The sequence below is a fragment of the Pipistrellus hanaki genome (genome assembly GCF_964339955.1).
Source record: "Pipistrellus hanaki genome assembly, chromosome: 1".
NCBI lineage: Eukaryota > Metazoa > Chordata > Mammalia > Chiroptera > Vespertilionidae > Pipistrellus > Pipistrellus hanaki.
Window position 1 is genome coordinate 86,952,019 of NC_140503.1, and position 27,653 is coordinate 86,979,671.

Here is a 27,653-nt window from a genome sequence, read left to right on the forward strand (position 1 = left end):
AAGTCACTGTCAGGAAGTTGCTCCTACCATCATCTAAACTGCAGACTTTCTTCCTTTCTTCCTTCCTTCCTTCCTTCCTTCTTTCCTTCCTTCCTTCCTTCCTTCCTTCCTTCCTTCCTTCCTTCCTTCCTTCCTTCCTTCCTTCCTTTCTCCCTCCCCACCAAATATATTTTATTGATTTTTTATAGAGAGAAAGGGAGAGGGAGAGAGAGTTAGAAACATCGATCAGCTGCCTCCTGCACAGCCCCCACTGGGGATGTGCCTGAAACCAAGGTACATGCCCCTGATTAGAATTGAACCCAGGAACCTTCAGTCCACAGGCTGATGCTCTATCCACTGAGCCAATCCGGTTTCGGCTAAACTGCACACTTTCTTTGTGTCAGTTGCACAGCTTGTAAAATTCCCTCCATCATCACTGTGCATAGCTTTGTACCCACTTGTTCAAACCAAAGAGTATTTTATGTTAGATTACTTCCGAAGGGGTTACAGGTAAACCAAGCAATGGAGAGAATCACAGGCCACCAATAAAGCTGAAAGCTGGTCCAGAAGCACTGTGTCTGAGACTGGCGCTAACAAAGGCAGTGAGCCGCCACAGGGCCCACTCAGTACAGAATGCGGAAGGCGATCAGGAATCTTTCTGAAAACTCTTGGCGAGCAGCCACATGGAAATGCAGTCAGTGAAATCGAATCAGTAAACGTGGAGTTATAATGCCTGCTGAAATAAACATGATGAAGCTGGAATAAGGAAAAGTGGGGTGGTGGCTGGACTTTAGGCAGGAACTGGGGCGGGGGGTGGGGGGCAGAGGAGGTGGGGTGGTGGTATTAAGAACTGATCAGCTGAAACCAGTTTGGCTCAGTGGATAGAGCGTCGGCCTGTGGACTGAAAGGTCCCGGGTTCGATTACGGTCAAGGGCATGTACCTTGGTTATGGGCACATCCTTAGTAGGGGGTGTGCAGGAGGCAGCTGGTCAATGTTTCTCTCTCATCGATGTTTCTAGCTCTCTATCCCTCTCCCTTCCTCTCTGTTAAAATCAATAATATATATATATATATATATATATATATATATATATATATATATTAAAAAAAAAAAAGAACTGATTAGCTGTGGCCGCTCTGATGAGCCAAAAGGAGGAGCTGTGTCAATGGACAGTAATGCCCTTTGGTGAGAAGGGTGACCTGAGACCACTACAGGCCCCCTGGAAACTGCTGAGGCATCGACTCCACTGCTCTGATTCCTTGCTCTTAAGGGGAACTTCTGGTTTTAATCTGCTTTCTCACGGAATGTTTCCTATCAGGCAAATTGTGAGGGTGATGACATGCCTCTCCAATCACCTCGCAGGACACAAATCTTGTTATGATTTAGTGAACTGACACTCCGGTTGTTTCTTTCAAATCTCTTTTGAATTTGGCTAGTTTGAATCAATCCACTGGGGGCATCTAAGCAAAATGAATAAACATCTAATTTGGTTTCTAAACTTCTAAAGCCAAAGTCCAGACCACGGGCCCATGCAGCTGAATGAGGCATGCATCCCACTTGGCGACGCTTATGAATATAGTGGGATGGTTGCTGCCTGTAGCAATGCCAGCTAACTATTCTTATTAGTGGTAAACTCCTCATACTGATGGCAGTAACGACCATCATAATACCCAGGCTTGGTTATTTCCCTGTGGCTCGGTCATCACACCACCTTCTCTCCTACTGAAGCTGGCGTCCTGACATATCTATACTAATAAAAGAGTAATATGCTATTTAGACCAAGAGACCTTTGGGACACCCTTCCAGACAAAGCTGTGGCATGGCCAGCCTGCAAATTGCCCTCAGTCCCTTGCCCAGGCCAGCCCCCCACCCTGATCTGGGACTCCCTTCAGGGAAGACCAGGCAGCCCCCACCTGTGTACCAGGCCTCTATCTATATTAATAAAATGGTAATATGCTAATTAGACCAGGAGACATTCTGGACATCCTTCCAGATAAAGCCATGGTGGTGGGGCTGAGGCAGAGACAGTTAGGGGCAATCAGGCCAGGAGGGGAGGGCAGTTGGGAGTGATATGGCCAGCAAGGAAGGGCAGTTGGGGATGAGCAGTCAAGCAGGCAGAGTGGTTAGGGTCGATCAGGCAGGTGAGCAGTTAGGAGCCAGCGGTCCCGGATTGCAAGAGGGATGTCCCAGATTGGAGAGGGTGCAGGCCTGGTTAAAGGACAACCCCCCATCCCTGTGCATGAATTTTGTGCACTGGGCCACTAGTGTATATATAAAAAGTCATCTGTAAATGTGTTAAAAGTAATGGTGACTACCTTGGTGAAGGCCATCCTTTGTCTCAGAAAATGGACATAGCATGGTGATTAGGCATTCTTAGTTCCACTCTTAACAAAACTAATTCTTCTGTGTATACTGGCCAATCAGTATTTATGTGACCTAGTTTTAAAAGCTGAACAATATAGTCAAAAAATAAGGGGCTACCATAGTATTTTTCCTGGAGCTTCTTTTGGGCACACAGGTCTAGGTCACATGGGTAAGGGACCTCACCACTCATGACATATCTATACTAATAAAAGAGTAATATGACCATCCACTCTAATGCCCAATCTCCTCAGGACCTTCCTCAGTGTTAGTATCAGCAAAAGTTCACTGCCTTTCTCCATAGCACATTGTATTCCTGAGCATAATTTAGGCAAGTGATCATTAAACTCTCTTCTTGGAGTTGTGAGAAGAAAGCAGCCAGCGAGCAATCACAAAATTGAGTTTGGTCAATGAAATGTTAATCTCATCTTGAGTGGAGACATTTATTTCCTTGGAACTTGTCTTGGCTGAGCCAACCCCATCAGACTGGACACCAGTATGCTCACCAGAGTGTCCAGCCACTCCATACTCAGCCCTTCCCAGTAGCTTAAGCCCCACAGGCAGAGATGTTTCTGCAAGTCTTGATCCCCACAGAGGATTCCTGGCAGGACAAGGACCCATCACATGTGCTTTAAAAATGAGAACCCCTGATAGAAAAAATATTTATCCTCCCAAATGATGGATAACATAGAAATGAGCATGGAGATCAATAGAGAACCAATTCGTCAAGTCTCTGTACCAGCAAAATGAGGAATGTTTGCATGGCATGTGGAGAGGAGAAAATTTGGTGCCATGGCCTGTCACAGCCACCTTTGCTGTAATCTCATAGCTCAGCTTGTCAAATGACAATGCACTCCCAACACCCTGCAGGGCTAACCTCTCCATAAAGAGGTGAAGAATGAAGAGCTTGGCAGGGAGTCCATGGGATGCCTGGCTTCCCTGGGGTATTGAGTGCTGGTCACTCTTCAATGAAGGATGGGAATGGGAGTCCAGGCACAGCGGGTCAGCGGGAAGTAGCAAGAGTCTGAGATTAATATCCACGAGTTCTAACTTCTCACATTTACTCAACTCAGGGCAGCTTTGTGCCGGGAACACTGAACATAGCCCTTTCTCAGAACATTTATATATCAGCCCTTGAACATGCCTCAGGCACTCATTCCTGTGCCTGCGTCTCTCCCCTGGTCAGAATGCTCTCTTCTCTCCTCTTTGCTTATGCTAGTTTTCTCCAGCCTTCTAGACACACCTGGATGGTGTGTCCTCCTTCCTGAATGTCCCTGTCCTCAGTAGTGCTTCACCAAAGGCACTCAAGACATGCTAGTTGTTGACTCTGATAATAATAAATTTGAGATTAATGGCTCTTCAAGCAAAGCCATATTGTGTAGCAAATTATATCCAGGATATGGCCTATCACTCAAGGATCTGAACATCATGGAAGGTATACCAGAGGCGTCCAAACTCCATTCATTCTCTGCCTGAGAGGCTCAGGGCTCTGGAAGGCAGCAAAGCGAACAAAAGCCCAGGCTGCCATTTCAGTTCTGACAACACCTGAGATGAAATTAACCTGAGATGAAGCCCTGGAGCGAAGCTAGTAATGACCAGGCAACTGGCAAGTTTAGACTTAAAATAGAAATAATGAAAAACAGTTTCTCTTTGCTTAATATTATACTTGAATCCAGTCAAATAATTTATCATATACTGTAATTATAAGGATTTGGAAGTAGAACTGTTCAAATCATAGCCAGACCCAAACACCAGTATTTCTTCCCTAGACCTCTGACCTCCACATGTGCATACACTAGTCCAAGGGTATCTCAACCAGGTCTCAAGTTTAACATGCCCAGAATGAAATTCCTGATTTCACCTACCCCCTAAACTTGTTCCTCCACCACCCTCTATTCTTTTATTTCCGTCATCTACAAAAGCTGTCCAGCTGAATATATACTATAGAAAGATCATTTTCTTCTCAGGAATGAGGCGTGTGTGTGTGTGTGTGTGTGTGTGTGTGTGTGTGTGTTCCCAGCATTCCCTGAGGATGCCACACACTATCAGACCTTTCTCTGGTCACAGTCCCCTACTGACCACAGTCTTTCACTGTGTGCAGTGGGCTCTGTCTGCTAGGAAATGTTCCCTTTCTTGGGGACAATGAGGAGAATGAGTTAATTTTCTATCAATTACAGAAACTAGTTAGCCTAAACCCATCATAAAAGAATGTTTAATAATAAGTGTTGGAAAAAGAAACTGTAACTGAAAAATAACTTTATAGTGGGCTTAAGCAAAAATAGAACATAAAAATAAAAACCAAACTTGATCATCATGAAATAACTGCAACGAACCTATGACCTCAGACTGCATTTCCTGGAGAGTGGCAACAAGTGAGCTGAGAAGAAATGAGGAATCCCAAGGCTAACTTTTGATTTCCATCACATTTTTTCTCATTGTGATTTCTTTTAGGAACCCCCCCCCCCTAATATTTTCATAGTGATGTGCATCCCCAGAAAGCTAAGGTGGTACATGAAAGGATGCCCAATATCGGTAGCTGTAACAGAAATACAAATCAAAGCCACATGAGGCACTATTCCGCACCTATGAGGATGGCTATTGTCAGAAAGTGGAAAACAACAAATGCTGACAAGGATGTGGAGAAGTTGGAACACTTGTGCATTGCTGTTGGGGGTGTAACATGGAGGTGCTGCTTTGGGAAACAGTAAATTTTTTCCTCAAAAAGTTAAACATAGAATTACCATATGATCCAGCCTTTCACTTCTAGGTATACACACAAAAGCATTGAAAGCAGTGCACCTGTGTTTATAGCAACATTATGAATGGATAAGTGAAATGTAGTATATACACAAAATGGAATGTTATTCAGCCTCAAAAAAAAAAAGTCTGACATATGCTACAACATGGATAAACCTTGAGGACATTATTCTAAGTGAAATAAGCTGGACACAAAAGGACAAATACTGTGTGATTCCACTTACATGAGGAACCTAGAGCAGTCAGATTCCTAAAGGCAGAAAGTAGAAAGGTGGTTCTAGGGGTGGGGGTTGCAGGGGGAGGAGGGAATGGGAAGTTATTGTTTCATGAGTACAGAGTTTCAATTTGGGACAATGAAAAAGTTCTGGAGATGGATGGTGGTGATGACTGTACAACAATATGAATATACTAATACTGTTCAACTGCATTCTTAAACTGGTTAAATAGTAAATTTTGTTTATGCCTATTTTGCCACAATTTAAAAAAGGGAAAAAAGAAGCCAAAGTAGTGAGCAATACTTACAAGATATAGGCAATCACCCCGATGGACCAGCAGTCAACAGCTTTGCTGTAAGGTTTCTGAGCGAGGACCTCAGGAGCTGTGAAACCACAGAGACACAAGCCGGACAAGTTAAAGGTCTGACACATGACACTTTCTAGGTTTGTTTTTTCTTTCTCTGTCTTCTCCTTGGGCTGAACTCTATGTGATTCCAAAAGTGAGTAGAGGTATATGATCTATTCTAACAAGAAAATAAAAAAAAAAAATGAAGGCTTGAGTGTATGTGTGTGTGTGTGTGTGTGACTAGAGGTTATCAATAAAATGAAATCTATCAACAAATACTTAATAGGTGGGTATTTTATGTGAGTGCTGGGCAAGGCACTGCAGTTCAGACCAAAGAGAGCCAAGGAAAGGTATGTTTTCTGTTTAGGGCTTGGGATGTGACATCCCCTCAAATCAGTTCAACTTAAGGAGGCACTTCTGGCCCCCACATAGGGTTTTTTAGGTTTTGGAAACCCTGCATTTAGCCTGCTCTTGGTTCATTCTCTAAGATTTTGGTGGGTTATCTGTCAATATTGTCATTTCATTTTCTTGTTGGTGAAACAGGGAGGATGCTATCTCATCACTCTTGCGTGGTTCTAACCCACTGTCCATCAGGAGTTGAAGGGCTGGGCTTATTTTGCACTTTCCCCACACTATCTGCTCCAGGCCGGTGGCACAGCCCAGTGCTGGAGACCCACCCAGTGTCTGGCACCTGCAGTGTCTGCTATACATATCTGTGCAGAGTAAGTAAATACAAGAAAAGACGGAACTCTTCACAAGCAAACTCTTCTTTTTATCTAATTGAGGTGTCTCCAGCAAAGACTTTCCAGAAAAATTAAGAGGGTAGAAAAACCAAAATTGCTATAGCTTACAAGGCACTCATTCTGGGCTGAACTGTCCTTGGTGAAAACAACTTAATTATTGTTACCATCATGATCCCCACGTTACAGGTGAGGACATAGAGGGACTGAGAGGTCAGCACTTCCCAAAGCATCCAGCAGGAGAGCGGGCAACACACCTCCTTCCTCTCAGAGGGCCCTGCCCTAAGTGCCTGCTGTGACAGGCCTCATGCTAGTCATTCATAAACATTTCCTACTTCGAGCCCGGCAGCAGCTCTAACAATTACTCTTATCTGCCCCTGACAGAGAGAAAAAATGAGCCTCAGAGAAGCTCATTTTCTGGCGCTACACAGCAGCTATGAACCAGTCAGTCTCACCCTGTCCTGGTTCTTTCTGCTTGGATGCACTGATTGCTAAGGTCAGAGTTTCTTCAGTCTGTAGGAAAAATTCTGTGCAGAGAAACTAAGAGCAAAATCCTCTTTTATTCTGTTGCAGATAAATCTTCCTGAGCATGAATAGGGAAGTAGACAAGCTACTATGGAGTGTTTCTAGTTATGATGGCAAGGAATGCAATCCACAGGTAATCCCCGAATCTAATTTCAGGTTTCAGCCCCAATTCCTTCAGACTTCCGATCAGACTATTTGCTTTTAACAAGAGCAAAATAAATAAAGGTGTACGTTCTTTCCTGGCAATGTTCACCCTGAACACAGAGGCAAAAAGAGAGATGAGACTATAAAGAAAGGAAGCCCGCAAACTGGAGAAGTGGCCCTCAGATAACTGGGAGCTGGCTGCATCACAACTTCCTTTCCCTGCAACACTTATTTGCTTGTTTGTTTGTTTATTTATTTATTTATTTATTTATTTATTTATTTATTTTTCTCAGTCACTTCTACGATGGCAGCTGACATAAGGGAGCCATTCCCCCAGTAAATGTCTTGCTGATTTAGGAGGTTTGTTCTCTCTGAGCGGATTCTGGTCTGAGTGGTCACACGGGCACAGATGGTGGGAGGTGACGAGGTCTCTGCAAGGGGCACATGTCTGAGCCTCCCGGGCCTTCCTCGGGGCCTGATAAAAAGTTTAGAGGAGTAAGAGAAGGCTCATGGGGCAGAGCTGATGGCAGATGTCATGAGACAGAGCCAAGCTGATGTCTGCAGGGCATTTTAGGGAGAACGAGGGCCAGCCTGGCCCAGACACCCACAGAACAGATGTCAGAGCGCAGAGGCATGAGGAAGTTTGGACAAGATTTCAAGCACAGACTCATGCCATGTTCCAGGTGCCACAGGCGACAGGAAGGTAGACAAGGAATGTGGAGAAGGAAGCTGTCAGCACCTGGGACAGCTGATCCCATAGTTAATGAGCCAAGACTGGGCCCATCCTGAGCCAGGATGTGCAGAGGGGAAAAGATGTGGCCCCTGCAAACCAGGTCTTACTCCAAGGAGGAGCTAATGCTGGGTTCTCTCCAGTGGTCCTTCTTCACAGTTCCCAGCGCTGTGGAGGTAGGAGGGACAATTCTTTAAAAGAACATCTTCCTTTTTGTCTTCCTCCTTGCTGCCATCATCGGATAGACAGAGGAAAGAACTGGCCACCATTTATTGTTCAGAAACTCAAAGAACAAAGGACATGGTTTCCTTTCAGAAGCCCGCACATCCAGGGAGCAAGCATTTCATCTACACTTCGGCAGATTCAGCCTTTTAGAGAGCTGTGCGAGGTGCTGCACAGATCTGAAAAGCAAGTAGCTGACTTTTATGCAACTTGGACCTTGAATGTCACTTGAGATGTTAAGGTTCATGAAGCCACAGATGACACATACTTTCAAAATATGGGACTTTGTTTAAATGTTAAAGTTTATAACCTCCGATATGTAGTTAAAAAAAAAAAAAGATTTCTGGATCTTTCTCAGATTCTTCCATTATGGCAACTGACAAAACTGACCACTGACAAAATGATGTCAGGGTCAATACGTGGCCGTTAGGGGGGAAGTTGTAAATTATTGACAAATGTCAGGGTCACATATTGGGGGTGGAAGTCTGTGTGCATGTGCCAAACTTCTTGTTCTTTTTAGTGTTGTGCTTTATTTGGATTATGTCAACAATAAACTAGAAATATTTTTTAACTAAGTAGAGGCAAGTGAGCCATTTGTCTTCTGGTGAGGTCTTAATTGCACTGGAAATGCAGAGGGTGAAGCAGGAAGTATACTATAATGACAAAAAAGACAAAGCCAATTGCTTTGGAAATATTATTTTCACCAACTTAAAATGTTTTAAAAATTGCATCATAGTACACATACAAATGGTATTAATTCTAATTTTAGTTGTGATTCCTGTAACCAAATTTTCTCTGGGACGTTGTTTGAACAAGCTTACCTATAACACTTTAAGTAGCTACTTTTCATCTCATAGTAATTCTTGGGAAACAAAATGTTTTTTCAGGCAACATTCAAATCCTTTGACAATGTGATATGGTGACCGAGTCATAAGGAAGCCCTGAGAGGAGCCAGGCTATTTCCTCTCCCGCTCTGTGTTCTGAAGTTGGCTCCGTTATTTCCCCAGGTGTCTAATCACCAGGTGTTGGCCCATCGCCTACTGTTTTCTTGATCTCTTTTCAGAGCATGTCCCATTGGGAGAGTCCACTTCTCACTCTGATCTTTTTAGATCAGATCTGATCTTTGGTTTCCACTTTAAGAACCAGCTAAACTCCCTTACATTGTGTCATCCATCTTATACCATTGGCAGGATTTCTGCTGTAATCCTCAAAAGTTATAGCGTCCAATTTATAAACTTTCAGAATGAGCTTCCAGGCCTAGGAGGCCCAGAACACAGCCCATCAGGAGCCTTATAAAGTGATAAGGGTTCTCTGAGCCCCGCACAGTTCCACCTCTGCCCCAATGCTGCCGGCAGGTGCCACAGAACTTCTTAATCAAGGAAAAACAATTTTCTCCTCTAATTGTACCCAGCAGGATTCCTGTGTAGTGGGAGGTTGGCAATGACTCTCGCCACCCCCACACCTTCTAATAAAGGGAGGCTTTTAATTTAAATAACTTCTTTGGAGCTGTGGACAAAGAGAATAGTCCTTAAAAGGCACTGTGGCTGATTTGCATTGCCCTCAGCCCCAGGAAAGGGCTTGGGCTCCTGGAACCTCCACAGCAGAAGGAAAAGACACTTGTAGAGAGGGAACACGGAGATTCCTTGAGTGCCTTTCAATGCCCAATCCCTGGGGGCTGTCAGTGTCCATCAAAGAAAGTAGAGAGACCCACCCACCAGGAGGTATTGAAAAGGACACATGCAAAGTAGGTAGCAGGTCCAATCTTCTTCTTCTTCTTCTTCTTTTTTTTTTTTTTGTTGTTGTTAATCCTCACCAGAGGATATTTTCCCATTGATTTTTAGGGAGAGTGGAAGAGAGAGGGAAAGAGAGAGAGAAACATCCACGTGAGAAAGACACATAGATTGGTTGCCTCCTGCACGAGCCCTGACCAAGGCCCAGCTGGGGGGAGCCTGCAACCAAGGTACGTGCCCTTAACCCTTTGGTCTGCAGTCCAACGCTCTATCCACTGAGCAAAACAGGCTAGGGAGATCCAACCTTCTGATTATCCCTTAAGCTTGGCCAAAGCCAGCCTTTTAGAGGAGGAGAAAGTAGCACTGAGGTGGAGGCAGCTCTACCTGGATGATATGTGTTGGGCAGGGCATTTGGGTTTCCAGGTCCATTTAGCAAAATCCTATAATACACTAGCCTTCTTGTAGGTACTGAACCTCATTGTGATTGTTCAACAAATGGTTATTCAACTGAACCCAACCTACTCAATACATACACCACTATATCTATAAGAAAACATTTCCCAAACTCCATACAAGTGATTTACAAATACACTTAGCTACCTCAAATATTTCTAGTGAGAAGGTACAGAAAAAAAAATAATAATGAGAGGGCAACAAATTAATTTTGGAATTCAACAGTCTATTGGGAAGTGCCTGTCTTGGGTTTAAGATCAATCACTAAATACCAGTCCTTAAGAAAATAACTTCTGACATGAATTTGTGGATTAAAGAGACAGAATTAGCCCCGGTGCTCTGTGTGCAGATACGTTTGACATTCATGCTGCTCGCCATAAAACCTTTCAACAGGATCTCAGAATTTCTAGTTTTAGGGTTAAAGGGCAGAAAAGATACTTTGTTAAATGATCTCTTAAGACCTCCTTTCTGGTCAAATTAATTCAGTTTTCTTGGCTATTCCTGATAGGAACAGCATCCCATTGGCTTGTTGTGTTTATACCAGAAAATAGAAGTTAATCTCCACGGAAACCATGCAGCCTCAGAAGAGCATCCACGAGTGAAAGCTACCCATGGACAGAGGTGGCCCTTCTCAGCCCCAGGCTTAACTCACACTCTTCAGGGAAACAGCAGGTTTAAAATAGAAAATAATGGCATTCACTGCTGTGAGACTCACTACCTACCTACAGCGGGAGATTCTACTTGATAGGAAATGTGTCCTGTAAACCAAGCTGTCCTACCCTGATTTAGAGCAAGGATTCCTGGTAAAGGGGAAGATATCAGCGATTGCAAGAAGAAAATTAAGAATTTCAGAAACCTTTCATCTTGTTTTTTAAAACAATTAAAATCATCTATCTTGGAGGGGTGAAGGTGGGGCCACAATAACCCACCCTCTGGCTCTTAGAGAAGCAAAGAGGAAACTTCCCTGCCTCTCAAGGCAGGCTGGAGAGCAGTTTCTGCTGAGAGACGAGGGGATTGAGAACCCACCCTGCTACCAAGCTCAGAAGCTCATGTTCAAGGCAATTTGTTCTCCTCTATGGATGTTTGAGTACCACTCCTCTCAGGACTTCAAAGTTAACCACTTCCAGTGTGCAAGGGGCAGAGACACAATTTCCAGGGTGGCAGGAGCAGCCCTCCGTGCCAGAAAGTGAAACCGCTGGTCAGGAACAATGGCCCAAAGTGGTGTTTCTCCCTCTATGCCATCGTTTAAAGTGGTAGGTCCACGACAGGCAATGGGATTACGGGGTGAAGAAGGCAGCCTTGATCCCTGCATCCATGGCACAGCTGTCTGGGCACTCAATAAGCCGCAGGAGTAACCCAGCCTCCGTTGCTTCCTGAGGACAGTGGTCAGGCTGAGACAGCGAGACAGATAAGACCATGGCAAGTTTGGAGAGGTGTGATTGATTTTTAAGCTTAACTCACTCTAAATAAAACTCTAAAAATACTAAACTTACTCTAAATAAAATTCTGAAGATATCCAAGGAAATAATATATTACCTCCAACAGTCAAATGATGGAGACAGTACAAATGGGAAAGATGCAGGGGGGTGGGGGCACATGCAGGGTAGAGGAGAGTGCATTGCTGTGGCTAGTGGAGCTGGGAAAATATGCCTCATGCATTCTAATAATAAAGTAGCAGGTGTAAAGATGAAGCAGTAGGAGGGATATAAAGGATCACTGCAGATCTATTATAAATGAGAGGTAAAGATGTGAAATTTAGGTTACTTTCACTTAAAACAACGTCAGTTGCCTGGATTTGAGAAGTTTTAAACAATTAGGCACGTTGCCTTTCCAGTGAAGGAAACCTAGGAACCACCACTTACTGTATATGTGACTTGGCCAAGCCATTTAAATTCTCTAAACCTCATCTGTAAAATGAAACATTAAAGCCCAACTTTTAAACTTATTATGTGGCTTACAGGAAATAATAAGCACATAACAAGTTATAAATATAATTAATGGTAGTTATTATGTAAGGAAGAAAAGTTGGTAAAACCATAGGAGCAAAAGCAGAGCTCAGGTTTTATTATTGTCTAGAAATAAGGATGGACAGATAGATCCTTGATATCATTTGTGGGTTTTTTTTTTCCCCCCACTTGATTCTAACTCAACATATTGAAATGGTTCATAAATTAAGATTTTTCACCCTTTAGATTAAAGCCTTCAGAAGGCAGGACTGAGCTCGGCCCACATGGGTTGGAAGGGCAGAGCGTGAGAACTTGAATCTGAGTTGGAAGAACCCTTAGAACCCCCTACACATGACTGCACTCCAGATGGTCCTTTTGTTCATTTAGTTATTGATCCTTTTGCTCACGTAGTCACCCACCTGTCTACACAGTCCTCTATCCAGGCACCATTCTAGACACTGTAGCCCAGGAATTGCCTGCTTCTCATGCTGACAGACAATGCTTTGGAAACAGGACAATTTGTGGCAAAATTAGTAATGGCCATGGAACTCTGGCCTGCCATGGCACCTTTATGGATCTGCATTTATTGAGGCAAGAGGGAGACTATTCCTTCCATATTTTCTCTCTGGGGCCCTCTATCCCCTCCCTCCTCCAGCCCCCACCCCACACTCTCTTACCTCCAGGCAAAGTGTCATCAAGACTACCTCCTCCATCACCCTGAGTCCCCTCCCATCCATTCAGTACCTATAAGGATGCAATGCCCAGCTCTAACCAATCTTGTTTCCATTGGCCCATTATAAACATTCTTTTTTAAAGGGAGGTGAGAAAAAATTGTTCCAGAAGACTACTTATAAAAGTGGGCATATTCTAATTTTGTCCCAGAGTCTTTGGAGTGTGTAAAACTCCTACCAACTCCCCCAACTGCTGAGATAGAGCTGCGCAGACTCCAAGGTTAACAGCAGCTCTGTCTTTGAATGAGGTTCTGTCTTCCAAATGGGTTTAAAAGGTCCAACCTGCCACCCAGCCACACAGGCGACTTGCTGGCCATGGCTTAGTCTAAGGTTCATCTGTTTCTCTCGCTGCCTGGCCTCGCCTCCCTGAAGAGGCCAATTAGAAAGGCCTTTGACTCAGACTTCATGCCTATCACAGTGGGAGGAAAAGGCCCTAAGAGATGGAAGTCAGTCACGGCCAGAGGGAGTAAAGGCTTCTTTCAATATCATGGCTTTTCCCAAGTGGCTCAATAACGATCCCCAACCCTAAGGCTGTAGGGAGGGCAGGGGTATAGGGGGGCTGAATTCAAGTTCTCTGCCAGGCAGGCTGGTAAAGGTGATGGGCTATTCACAGGAGGAGCCTGCAGAAAAGCAGGTGCCTAGCGGGAGCCTGAACTTCCATGAGAGCATCTTAACACCCTAAGACTGTCACGGATGGAGGGCATCACCTCTGTCACCTCAGCCAGCACTGACTCAGAGGACAGAATTACGGCCTGGTTTGTGCCAGTGGACCTTGGAGAACTCATTCTCTTTCCGCGCCTCGGTTTCTTGTCTGAAAGGGCACCTGCACTTTTGTCCTGGAGTCAGGCCTTTGTGGAAAAGAGCTCAAATAGAAGCTGTGCTTCCCCTCATGCTGAGGAATGCCACCAGGTATTGTGTCCAGGCTAGACACTTGGGTCCTAGACAGTGTCCTGTCCCTGAGGAGTGTCTGCAGCAGGTGAGAAGGAACAGCTCCACCCTGCTGCGGCCTGTTCTCACAGGGTCAATAAAGTTCTTAAGATCACGGAAAATAAAATCCAGGCATACATTTCAGAGGAGAATTGGGCCTCGGTAAGAACCTCACCATAACAAGGAGGTAATATTGAATGTGCTTAGTCAGATCTACTTCCTGTCAATAGAATTTTCAGCAGCAGGGATATTAAAAAAACAAAACGAAACAAAACAGATCTGTATATGTGACTTGGCCAAACAGATCTGTATATGTGAAGGGCAGGGCGTGAGAACTTGAATCTGAGTTGGAAGGACCCTTAGATCCTGAGAGGCTTCACTGTGAGCATCTTAAAAAGGCTTCACCTGGGTTCAAGATATTGTAACCCACATTTTGGCAAACAGAAATACAGCTGAAACACAGGACTGCTCCTTGCCTGTGGTTTACTTTTAACCCACAGTTTTAAGAGTGGAAGTTTTTGATAGCCCTGTTCTCTCTCGCATCCTGCCCTTGGAGTTGTAATGCACTAAAAATGTTTCACAAAAAAAGAAGCTCACTCTGATCTTTCTAGTAGCTCTTGAATTTTACCACAGGCATGACGAGTCCCCATGAAAGCACCATCCTGGCTTATAATTACCATTCTGATCGGAGCTGACTTACTATTCAAATGCTACCGAAGCCAAACTGTGGCTGGAGGGTGAGGAGTGCGGGTACGGAATGGGAAAGGGGTGGACATGGGAGGGCAGCTGGTGTGTGGAAGTGTGGGGGACCTGGAATTCAGTGGGATGAGGAAAGAGAATGTTCTGAGTCAGGCGTTTCTGAACCACGTGGCAACAGGGAATCCTGAGACACGTCCTTTACAGGTTTTTCCAAGATTCAGCCTCCGCTTTAACCGCTGTGACCGCAATGGGAGGACCACTTTGCACTTAAGCCCATCCTGTCTTCTGAAATCTGATAAGAAGCTACACCTCAAAACTAAGAAGACAGGTAGAGAATTCCAATGTTTTGGTTCTTAATCACCAAAAGAAAAATAAAAGAGTAAATTACAAAAAATACTGTGTTTCCTCCTCTCCATCATAACAAAATGGTAACAGTTTCGAAACTATGAGACTCCACCCCAACATCAAAGATTTCAAGGGGAGCATTAAGAAATTCGATAAGGATGAGAAATGCTTTAAACGTGTTAGGAGTGAGTGAGTGGGACCGGACTTGTGGAGTGGGGACTCCTCCTAGGCAGGCTTGGGTTACTTTGCCCACGCTCTGAGAGTGAGCTCTGTCCCCATCCCTGCTCACTGTGTCAAGGGTAATAAAAGCAGCAGGCTCTACACTGCACCCCCCCCACATGACCCCACCCCTTTAACAAATGGGGCCTGGTTACAGCACGGTGTGATAAAGCTCCGAGGCTGGCTGTCACTGAGAAGCTGCGGAGAGAGAAGAGAAAATTCTTATCCGAGTCCTCCGCCCACCTGTCTGTGCCCTGTGTGCCAGTTTGTCAGCTATATAAAGTCCTGTCTCAACACTAACAGTCTGAGAGAACGAGAACGATGATGTAATGCTTATAGCCGGGTCCTAACATGTGATATTTAAGTGAACAAATGAAAATGAAGCCCAGGGAGGGAGGAGTAGGGGACAGCTATACAGAAGAGTGAAGGTTAAAGGGAACAGAGGAACCATGAACAAAGACGAAAGGAGCTGCCCTGACTTAGGTTGCTAAAGAGGATGGAAATGGGTGGTGTCAATCAATTTAATCCACGTGCTCTTGTCTGTTCTGAGGGAAGATGGTTAACAGAGACAGGCAATATCACTCAGTAAGGCTCAATGAAAACCCAAAGTCTCATGTCACTCAAACACAGGACAGAGCAGTGAAGCCTGTGTACACAGCCCCAGTCTCCTCCCCCTTTTCCAAGTGCAGTTTCGGTTCCTGAGTCTCCTCGCTGGTGAGAGAGCACAGGCTCGCCTGCCTTGGTAAGACACTCTGTCACTTAACCTATAGGCAAAGGCTTCTTTTAAAATACCTTAATTTTCTTTCTGAAAACAGGAGAACTAGACCCACAGAACCTGAGAAATCACGTGAGTGTGCAAATAGCAGTATCAGGAAATTAGTCAACAGGCTTTCCTCTACCAAACAGGAGGAGTAGGTGTGTCTTCTTTCGTCTCATAATTACTTGACTGCAAGGGTGTTTTCTGTGACTTACTGTTTCTATTCAGGGATTCGGGAGGCCGTTTGGATGTTTTAATTAGTGTTTGCAGAGCAGTAACTTTCCTAAGTTTTTTTAGCTCTGCCTCTCTCCCATACTGGTGACACCGAGGGGAATGTTCTACCCAACTCATTTACACGGATCTAAATCCAGGCCTGTAGAGGGCCACCTGGGAAGGCATATGGGCAATTTTCCTTAATAATGGTCAGTTGAACTCAAGGCGTAGGCAGAGCCATGCCCTGGGAACATGTTTCCCCAAGATGGGTGACATGTTGTCAGGTTGGCCTTCATATTAGCCCAGGTGTAGGCAGGGGCAGAACTAGATATGTGAATCCAGGCATGCTAGGGCCTACTTAAGAATGCAAATAAGTTGGTGTTATTTCCTGGTATTGGGGTATAAAATAAATGTGCTGGGAGGGGCCGTCGTCTTCGTCTTCCTGCCTCTCCATCAGACAGGATGGCAACCCACCCAGCTCCCAACTTAAAATATATCTCTGTGTCTTCTCTCTTTATTTCTAATATTTCTCAATCCCTGGCCACCTCCACTTAGAACCGATTCGTTCATCTCTTCCCATGCGGGTCACGGAAAAGGGAGATCCCTGCCACACAGGCCAAACCACAGTGATGGCCACCATGCTATCCTGATGAGCTGATTTCCACCAGGTGGCCCCATCATTTCCCCTAAATTATCTCCGAGTACTTATGCATTCCCTCTCTCCAAGCCCAAGGAGCCTGTTCATTTCTCCCAGACCATACAAGAAGCATGGCTCAGGCCTTCGTTCTCTTGCTGGCCTGCATCTGTAACTCTCCCCTGAGTTCTACCCTTCCTTCAAATCCTGCTTCCTCCACAGCTTTCCTCTGGTTGTTCCAGCCCTTGCTGATCTATTGTATCCCACCTGTATCTGGGATGTTGCTTCTAAACCAGTGTTTCCCAACCTTCTCTCATGATGAGAATCACCTGGTGGAGTTGTTAAAACACAGATTCCTGAATCCCAGCTAAGAAGTGCTAAACTAGAATTTTTGAGAACATATAGGTAAAATTGCATACCTAACTTAGTGCTCTGTATATAAAATCTGTCTTAGAGCACTAGTTAAGTATACAATTTTACCTATATGTTCCCAAAAATTCTAGTTTAGCACTTCTTAGTTGGGATTCAGGAATCTGTGTTTTAACAACTCTACCAGGTGATTCTCATCATGAGAGAAGGTTGGGAAACACTGCTCTAGCCTAGCGGAAAAGCTCTCTGTGCTACCTGTGGTAGGAACTCAACACTTATGGATGGAGACATGCCCACATCTCCTGCTGAAGTGACAATCTGCCAGGGTCATGGATCCTTATAAAGGGTGTGTATGATCTGGGCAGCTGCGATAGGCAAAGGGTGAAGTTCAAATGCTCAGATTTTTTTTTGCCTTCTTCTATAACACTATTTGATTGGGATACTTGGGATAAACAGCCCTAACTTTTTTTTTTTTTTTTTTTTTTTTTTTTTAGTATTTCTTCATTATTAGAGAGCTAATTTAAACTGAAGCAACAATTTTGATGTTTCCAAAGTTAACTATTCAATTGAATAGTCATTTAGGTAATAATGACAACAAAACAACAGTGTTCACAAATTAAAACCAACACTTCTACCCAGAAGGAGTTTGAACTAAAGTTAAAAGCAGCCAGTAACCCACTGCTCCTGGCCTGGGCTGGTGAGGCAGTGTCCCGCACGTCAGAGGGAAGAACAACACTCTCTCCCTACTGTCTCACAGATGCCACACAGCTGGGTTCTGCCCTGGTCAAATCGGAAACTGCCCAGCAGAAATGAGGCTTTGGCTTCTTTGTTCAAGATCCCATGGCAGGTGGAGTTGGCTGTGTCCTTCCTCAGGATTGACATGTTGGGATCTTCTTGCAAAGACCTGTTTCACCTTCCTCCTGGCATTGCTCTGATTGCCAGGATCTCACAGTCATAATCCTATATAATTAAAGGCTAATATGCAAATTGTCCCCTCAACCTGGAGTTTGACCAGGGGGCAGGGCCAGCTGGCCCTGCTCTCGATTGCCTCCCCCAACCCCCAAAGCCCCTCATTGGGCAAGCCGGCTGGACCCCACCTGTGCATAAATTCATGCATGGGGCCTCTAAAGTTATAATTCAAGGTCCCCAAAAACCAATGATCAATAATCATTCAGTCTTTATCTTACTTGACTTAGTAGCAACAATTGACACATGGTACTTTCTCCAACTTGAAGCTTGCCAGATGCCACACTCCCTGCTTCTCTTTTTACTTCAACTGCTGCTGACTCCATGGACCCTGGAGTCCCATGACTCAGCCCTGGGGCCTTTCTTCTCCTCCATTTATGCCAGTGGTTCTCAACCTTTCTAATACCTCGACCCTTAAATACAGTTCCTCATGTTGTGGTGAACCCCAACCATAATACTATTTTCGTTGCTACTTCATAACTGTAATTTTGCTACTGTTAATGAATTGTAATGTAAATATCTATATTATTTGATGGTCTTAGGTTCTATAGCAGTGGTTGAGAACCGCTAGCAGGGTCACCTAAGACCAAGAGAAAACACAGATATTTACATTATGATTTATAACTGTAGCAAAATTACATTTATGAAGTAGCAACGGAAATAATTTTATAGTTGGGGGACACCACAACATGAGGAACTGTATTAAAGGGTCCCGGCATTAGAAAGGTTGAGAACCACTTGTCTATACCTACTCGGCTTGCAATCTTATCTAGGCTCCTGGCTTTAAAATGCATCCAGAGAACATCAGCTCCCCAAAACAGCCCATCCTCATTACTCATGTATTCCATATCTTTTAATTTGCCTACTCGCTAAAATTCACATCTAGCCCCCAAATCCATATGTGATGCTTTTGTGGTCATTTGTGGACATGAGCAGAGTGGCCAAACCTTTGAGTTGTCCACAGTGCACATTCCCAGGTGAGGTCAAAAGTGGCGATGCTCTGCCCTCTTGTTTTGGCTCTCACACTATAAATAAGTATTGTTTTTAATGGTCTAATTGATACCACATTTTTTCACATTGTTGTGTGTTCTATTGACTTCACTGTTTCAACTGGGCCCCAATTGTAATGCTGAAGTGCTGGGTAGAGTTCTTAAAGCACAGGAAGGACTGGATGTGCCTTATGGAGAAAACACATGTGTCTGACAAGTCTTGTTCAAGCACGAGTCATGTACTGTTGGCCATGAGTTCAATGTTAATAAATTGACAATAATATTAAATAAGGTGTCATTGAACAGAAGTACACATAAACAAGGGTACGTATCGATCAGTTGCTGAAAATTTGATCAGAGGCCCCCCAGGAACCTAACCCTATCTTTCCCTCAGCGCAACTTCACTAAATCAGGGTTCATGGGATTTCACAGAACTTAACTACCATGTGTAATGAGAAGACTGCACGGTTCCAGGCTGGATTTCTCTCCAGAACTCCAGACTCATTCATATTCCAGCAGCCTCCTTAACCTTGGAGATTTTAACCAATCAAAACCCAAACCCCTGATAATATTTCTGCAACTTGCTCCTCCCAGGGGCATCTCAATTCAAAGCAACTATGCCACTTCAGGTGCTCACACCAAAAATCCTTGGAATTACCCTGGATTTCTCTTTCAATTTTTCAAATCATGATAATAGCCCTGACTGGTTTAGATCAGTGGAGAAAGCGTCAGCCTGTGGACTGAAGGGTCTCAGGTTCGATTGTGGTCAAGGGCATGTACCTTTGTTGCAGGCACATCCCCAGTAGGGGTGTGCAGGAGGTAGCTGATTAATATTTCTCTCTCTATCTTTCTCCTTTCCTCTCTGTAAAAAAAAAAAAAAAACACAACACAATAAGATATATATTTTTTAAAAATCATGATGATACTATCTTCAAATTATATGTAGAATCTGGCAACTTCTCACCATGTCCACTTTGCCAGCTTGTACCTTAGAGGGATCCTGGTAAAAGTCAGATCATGCCATGCCTTCCCTCAGAACCTTCTAATAGCTTCCCGCCAACTGACTAAAAGCCACAATTTTGACAATGACCTGTAGTCCTGGTCTCTACCTGCCATTCCCATTGCTTCTCTGACTTTATCTGCCCTATTCTCCTCCCTGCTCATTCCATTCTCCATGCCTCAGGGCCTTTGCAGCACCCTGGGAATACTTTTCCTCCAAATAACAGCACAGCCAGCTTCTTCACTTGGATCAGGTCTTTACTGCATCACCACCGTCTTAGGTGAGAGCTGCCCTCATCACCATAATTAAAACTACAACCACCTACAGACACACACACACACACACACACACACACACTCATCTCTTGACTGATTTATTTTTTTCCAGAGTACTTATCACCATCCAAGGTACTAATTAACATGCCTAGCTGTTTGCTTATCATCTGTCTCCCTCCCACTCAAATGTAAGTGCCATGAGGGTGGGACCTTTATCTGTTTGTTTTCTTTCTACTGATGTAACCTCAGAGCCTAGAACAGATGGTAGGCACTAAATAAATAATTCTTGAATGGTTGAATAATATAGTGCTTACCATACATTATTCAATGTACCTGGTTGCCCTCTGTCTCTCTCAGTAACACTAACTGTGAAGAAATATGTCTTATTCATATTTGTATTCCTATCAGCAAACTACTGTGCAGGGTGCATAATAGGAATTCAATAAATTATAGGCTGAATGAATACAAAGGGAGGAGAGGAAGGAAAAAAATTGCTGATTTTCAGAACCTTGGGGCTTTTAGTTAGTCAACAAGCATCTGTGCCAAGATTAATAAGACACACTCCCTGCTCTAGAAAAAAACCCAGCATGGTGGGGAGAGACACAGATGGAAACGAACCCCGAGTCAATGTAATCAGAGCCATGATGAGAAAGGGTCAGGAAAAGCACTGGGGTGGCAAAGGAGAGGATGGGTGCTGAGAAAGCAATCACAAGGAGGTCGCATGTAAGCAGGGCTTTGCATAGGAGTTTGCCATGTAGACTGCAGGGGACGAAACACTGCCCATTGCCTGAGGTATGTCTACATAGACAGGAGCCTCCCTATCTGTCCCCTTCCTCATTCTCAAAGGTCTTCTAGGAGTCTAAGTGCTTAAACATGAAGAAACAGAATTGCTGTATTTCCACAATTCTCTTCTTCTCCTCCCCACTCACAGAGAACTTGATACCTGATGAGAGGATTACTGGAGGACTCCTCTGGCCTTAATTTTGGGTAGTAGGAATAAGGGCCACATCCAAACATTGTCCCCAGTTCCCAGACTCATCAGCATCTGACATTTAAACAAGAACCAGACCAGACAATGGCAGCCACTTAGAGACCCAGAGAATCTGCCCTCTGCGGGCTCTGCCAAGATGCAAAAAAGCAAAAACCAATTTAGAAAGTGCTAAAGCTTTCCAACATCAGAGCCAAATATGAGGGCAGCATGATGCACATGTAAATATGGACATTCTTTGTCAGAACATTAAATCATCGCCCCAGAGCTGACTTCCCAAAAGGGGACACTGGGCAGCCACCTCACCTTCTGCAGCGTCTTGGCTCAGAGAGCCTGGGCACCAGCCCGCTGAAGAAGTAGAGCCTCCTGGCAAGGGCCCTGGACACCATGAGCTCATAGACCTTCTCATTTTCTAATGTCTGTGGTCTGAACTTTCTTCCTCCCCATCTTCTCAGAGAAATGAGAATAAGCTTGTCCATTTGTTTCGATTAGCTACTTGCCTGATGGCTTGGTCTAAGCTGGAGAAATTCCACAGGCACACCACACATGCTCACATGTCTGCCCACCGCCCCACCAAGGCATAAACATGCATTTACATATGTGACACAGCCACAACTTCTGGTGTCCCCAACAGGACCCAGCCTATTCCTGCAACTATCACTTTATTCTCCTAGAATAGAGATGGCTCACTATGCCATTATCTCCATCAAGGCCCATGCTGTTCTCTTGATTAGGATCAGAACAATCTGTTCCCTGTCTAATGCATGCACACAATCCAGGGACACAAACTCCTGCACCAGTCAAGAACAAGCACTGAGCACTCCTTCGTATCCCCTGCCACATTCCCATCGCCTTTATCCCTTCCTTCGAAATCTCCTTGTCTCTCATGTTATTCCCTCAGCCTGCTCTTTTCTCCTCTCTGGTGAGTTCCTTTAAAAATGCAACAGCTCTGACATATCATCCATTATTATGCAAATACTTGTAAGGCTGGGCCCTGGAGTTTCCCACAAGCTCTAGGCCTGAAGGCCCACAGTGAGGCCTATTTCCCTCAGCCTCTGAGGAAGACCTTGTGCTGCTACCAAAGACAGACAGGAATGATGTTGGTTGTACAATATTCCCTTCTCTCTTCCAGGGCAGGCTTCCTATTCTCATTAAGAAAAACCATCATGGTTTGCATAGGATTTCAGCCTTAATCTCCATTTTCTAAAAGTCTTTTCCAACCTCAGTTTGAACTATTTTCAGACATTCTAGCCTGTACACTCTCCCTGGGCTTTTTCCCACTTGGGGCTTTTGCACATGCTGATGCTTCTACCTGGAATGTATGTCCTCTAAATTCCCATGGCTGGCTGCCCAAGTCTCCTGCCCATCCCCTCAACCCAGCTCCAATCCCTCTCCACCCTCGTTATTCTATCACAGGCCCTTTTTATTCCTTTTATTCATAGCACTTATGATCTGAAACAGTTTCAGATCATAGCACCATGATCTGAAACAACCCTGTTCATTTGTTTGTTTCTTTGTTTACTGTGTGTTGCTCGCAACCACAATGTAAGTTGCATGAGGACAGGCTCATTCACTGCCATCACCCCAGTGCCTAGAACAGCATCTGATACATAGTAGGCACTTTAATACATATTTGCTGAGTGGAATGAATATATTCCTGTAAATGAAAGTCTCAAAGACTTCACAAAGAGTTCCAATGGCTTTTCTCCAGGTCCCAGAAGACAGAAGGTGAATCTCAGGGCCCAGGTGTTCCCATCTGTCAGTAGCCTCCTCGGCCTCCCCATGTTTAGCACAAAAAGCCTGGGCTTCTCATTTTAAGGAAACTCATTCTTGGTTTCTCTGGTGCAGATCAAGACTGGTGAATTTGAGAGAGTGACTTCATTAAGGTTCCAACCAGAGTCCTCCTATCCACATTTTACTCCAAACTGCTTCTAACTCAGCATTCTAAATGTTTTATTTGTGCTTGCATCTTATTGTTATCTTAGAATCTCACTGTAAAGCATTTGAAAACATAAACACATGAACATTTCTGGTATTAGAATCTGGGAATTCATCCAAATCAACTCCTGGCCTTCAAGTTAGGCCCTCACCCCAATCAAATAGGATTTCTCCCCAACTCTTAAAAGGTTTCAAGCGGAATCCCTTCCCTTCCAGCTCCTTCCAGGGTCTCTCCCTCATTTCATTCTTCCCTCAAGGGAAATGCAGGCAGCTGTGATCATGTGCCAGCCGCAAATGCTTAAGAAGACTGATGAGAGTGACACGCAGGGACACACACACACTGTCCTCACCAACGTAACCGGGGGTCCCACAGGCCGTGGACATCACATCTCCTTTGCCCTCCATCTTTGACAATCCAAAGTCACTGATCATTATTTTGGACTCTTCATCTTGACTGTAGTACAAGAGGTTTTCAGGCTAAAAAAAAAAAATAAGAAAAGTATTTACAAACTCTATTTAGAGCAGATTAATTGTGAACTCACCTAACCACAAAATCCATTTACTATTCAAAAATATACTTGATCTTTAGATGTAGTGAATCATTAAGAAGAGTGGTCTTGAATGAAGCACTGGAAAGGGCACTTACTGGTTTTCAATAAATGTTAGGCCCTGTCCTATTATTAGTATTTTCCCTACTTAAAAAAAATTAACCCCGTTTGGAGGCAATCCAGTGAAAACGAGAAGGTAAGCAGAGCTGCCATGCCAGAGGGACTGCCCTGCAGGGCTTATGCCTCAGACCTTGGGATGGTACCAACAGGGCAAAATAACCTCTGGACTGGGCCCAGGGAAATGTTGTTTCCCAAAAGCACTGTATACAACGATAACAAGAAAGCAGTTCTAATGACTAATGGACTGAAAATTAAAAACTATTCAGAATGAACATCCCTAAGTTATGTTACCTGCACCAATAGAAACACCTTCCTTCTACTGATAGAGTTGTTCCCCTTCCCTAGCCTTTGTCTCTCAATCAGAACACGATCTGGGCTTCTGCCTGGATTAATGATAGATAAACAAATATTCTCGTTGGTCTCAAATAAACACACATTGTCTCTCCCTCTGAAAGGTCCTGGCTAGTTTGGTCAGTGGTTAGAGAGTCAGTCTGTGCATGGAAGGGTCTTAGGTTTAATTTCCCATCTGGGGCATGTATGATCAGGATTGCAGGTTGGATCCCTGGCTCTGGTCAGGGTGCTTGCTGGAGGCAACTAATTGATGTGTCTCTCTCACACTGATATTTCTCTCCCAACTCCCCCCACACTCCCATTCCTTCCTTCAACTCTCTCTAAAAAAGCAATGGAAAAAAAATATCCTTGCGTGAGGATTAACCAGAAGAAGGAAGAGGAGGAGGAGGAAGAGGAGGAGGAGGAGGAGGAGGAGGAGGAGAAGGAGGAGGAGGAGGAGGAGGAGGAGAAGAAGACTGCAAAAGGTGACAGGTAAGACTTGATCAACATTCCTAAATACTCTCATCCAGTGGTTTTAAATTCACCTACCAAGAGTGGTTCTCAAGCCAATATCAGTATCACCTAGACTCTCCTTACAAATGCAAGTTCTCTGGCCCCACTGAAAATCTACCGAGGCAGAATGTCTGGAGTGGGGCCATATCTGTGTTTTTCCAAGCCCTCCAGACAATTCTGATACAGACTGATGTTTGGGAGCCACTAGCCTAGTCAACAGAAAATGATAACATGGAGAGAAGAAGAGAAAACTTTATAGTGAGTGCTTATTAAAGGAAAAGCTATACCATTTTATACCCTGACTCCTGGTACCAGATAACAGGAGATATTGAAATTCCATTTTCACTCCTGCTTAGAATTTATTCTTTAAATTGGTTTAGATTTCCAATAGCCCTGTATTCAGTATAATATAATCCCTGTGTTTATGATATAAGTGGTGGGTATGCATGCTGGGGGGAGGGGGGGGATTTTCTACTGGAAGGGTGCAGTGGGCGCCGGGGGTTAGACCTGGAACTGCTATAGATGAAACCACATTACAGCTTTGGGTCAACAATGCTAATTATATTGTTCCTCAAAATGATATGTTTATTATCTGCCCTTTGGTATTGACATAGACCTGGGAGGAATGTATTTCCAAGGTGCCCAAACATGGCCCAGGTTCTTCAGTGCTATTGAGTGAAGGGTAAGGATGCCAAATTTCCTTTCTCACAAGGAAATTATGAGAAAGAAACCCAATACATTATAGAGGCTGTCATTGTAGTTCATGTAAGCTATCTTTCCTGATAACCTTCCATTTCTCTTCTCTTTCATCTCCTGCTCTCTACCCACTCTCTCCTTCCTACCCTCCCCCATATAGCATGTTGTGCCGAGACAGAGATGCAATAAGGAGACTGGAGAACTGCACTGGAAGAAGTGTCTTTGTGTCCTGTACATCTTGAACAAAATTACTTTTAGATAAACTTCAATCAATACATAACGTACCTCTTGGCTGCCCTTTGGCATTATGACTATAAAATCCCCCAGGCAATGGCCAGCCCCACTCACCTTCATTCTCCTTCAAGCTACTTTTGAGTCACAAAGGCCCAGATGACCAACAATACACAAATGCCCACTATTATTCCACCCTTATCCACATCAAGGCAACCCCATCCCTCTTCTGAAACCAATCCTCTTGGGCAGGTGCATTATGAGTTGGAGAGCAGCTGAAGGATGCTACTAAGCCATGGTCTTACCTTGAGGTCCCTGTGGACGATGCCCATTCTATGGAGATAGTAGACAGCATCCAGGACCTGGCGGATCAGAGTGCTAGCATCTTTCTCTGTGTAAAATCCCTTCTCCACTATACGATCAAACAACTCTCCACCGGACACACTGTTAAAAAAAAAGAAGAAGAAGAAGAAGAAATGAGATGTTTGAGAGGATCTGTTGAATTATTCAGGGACAACCATCTTTCAATATGGTAAAAGACCCAAATTTTATTTCATAAATGAATCCATTTTTAGAGTTAGATTTTGTCCCATCTAGTCCCCAGAAGCTCTACCATGGAAGTGATTCTATGTTATTGTGGTACAAATGTCCAGATGAAATAAGTAAAATAAAAATAAGCCAGGGCCCCCAGACTAGTCAAGCTTGGCAGGTCTCTCCTGGCCTCTGCCCCCTTGCTGCTGTGACAATGTAAAGTCAGGATAACCTTTGGAACTGTCAGTATCATCAGATACAGGGAGATGATGCTGGCTAAGATGTCTCCTTCACAGAGACAGTATCCTTAAAGGACCCAGGTGGGGGTGCTATGGGCAAAGCATGGAGCAGCCAACAGGATGCCTGGGCTTTTGACTGAGTTATGCTCCTAATAAGCTGAGTGCATGAGCATTCCTTGAGTTTTTAAACCTCAGTCTTTTTATCTGTAAAATGAGGGTGTTAATCTAGTCAACTATTTCCAACAGAGGCTAGGGGGATGTTCTCAGAGGCTGGTATCAGAGCCTGAAAGCCACATGTGATTTAAAAAAAAAGGGGGGGGGGGGGAGAAAATTATTTTCTATTAGAGGCCCAGTGCACAAAATTTGTGCATGGGGGAGGTCCCTCAGCCTGGCCTGCACCCTCTTGCAATCCAGGACCCCTCAGGGGATGTCCGACTGCACATCCGACTGCACAGGGATAGGGCCTAAACAGGTAGTCAGACATCCCTCTTGCAATCCGGGTCTACTGGCTCCTAACCACTCACCTGCCTGTCTGCCTCATTGCCCTTAACCACTCTGCTTGCCTGCTTAATGCCCCTAACCACTTGCCTGCCTGCCTGCCTGATCACCCCTAAGCACTCTGCCTGCCTGCCTGATGCCCCTAACTGCTTGCCTGTCTGCCTCATCATCCCTGACTGCTTGCCTGCCTGCCTGATCACCCTTAACCATTTGCCTGTCTGCCTGCCTGACTGCCCCTAACTGCTCACCTGCCTGCCTGATTGCCTCTGCTTTAGCCTCTGCCACTGTGGCTTCATCCTGAAGGACATCCCAAATGATGTCTGGAAGGTGATTCAGCTATCTAGTCTAATTAGCATATTATGCTTTTATTATTATGGATTACACTGCTTTGTTTTGTTTCCCCTCCCACCCTTTGGTGATAATATTTTATGTTAATTTGCTTTGAATTTCAGATTGCATTAAAATTTTTTTTTTCATATTATTAAAGATCTGGGGGAGTGGGTAGGCGCTGGGAGGATGGGGTAAAGAGGGGTAAACAGAGACTTTTCTAATACTGTCAACAATAAAAACTATCCATTGAAAAGAGAGAGGTCTAGACAAAAAAAAAAAAAAAAAAAAAAAAAAAAAAAAAAAAAAAAAAAAAAAAAAAGGCCTTTTTGAAAAAGGTCAAAAAACCTGGTGAACAACTTCTATAGACCCTTTCATTTTGATATTTGATGCTACTCTGAGTTTAACAATTCTGAGTTAT

The 27,653-nt window shown here is 44.2% G+C and overlaps 1 protein-coding gene across 2 annotated transcripts in view; it reads right to left on the bottom strand.

Moving 5' to 3' along the window:
* Window positions 1-27,653, bottom strand: part of CAMK1D (calcium/calmodulin dependent protein kinase ID) — a 351,213-nt gene that overhangs the window by 26,502 nt on the left and 297,058 nt on the right. For both annotated transcript variants that reach the window (XM_084876232.1, XM_084876231.1), the window contains exons 4-6: window positions 25,943-26,081; window positions 23,550-23,676; window positions 5,621-5,696 (exon numbers count right to left, since the gene is read on the bottom strand). In XM_084876232.1, coding sequence (XP_084732358.1) covers window positions 5,621-5,696; window positions 23,550-23,676; window positions 25,943-26,081 — 342 coding nt within the window. The remainder of the gene's footprint in view (window positions 1-5,620; window positions 5,697-23,549; window positions 23,677-25,942; window positions 26,082-27,653) is intronic.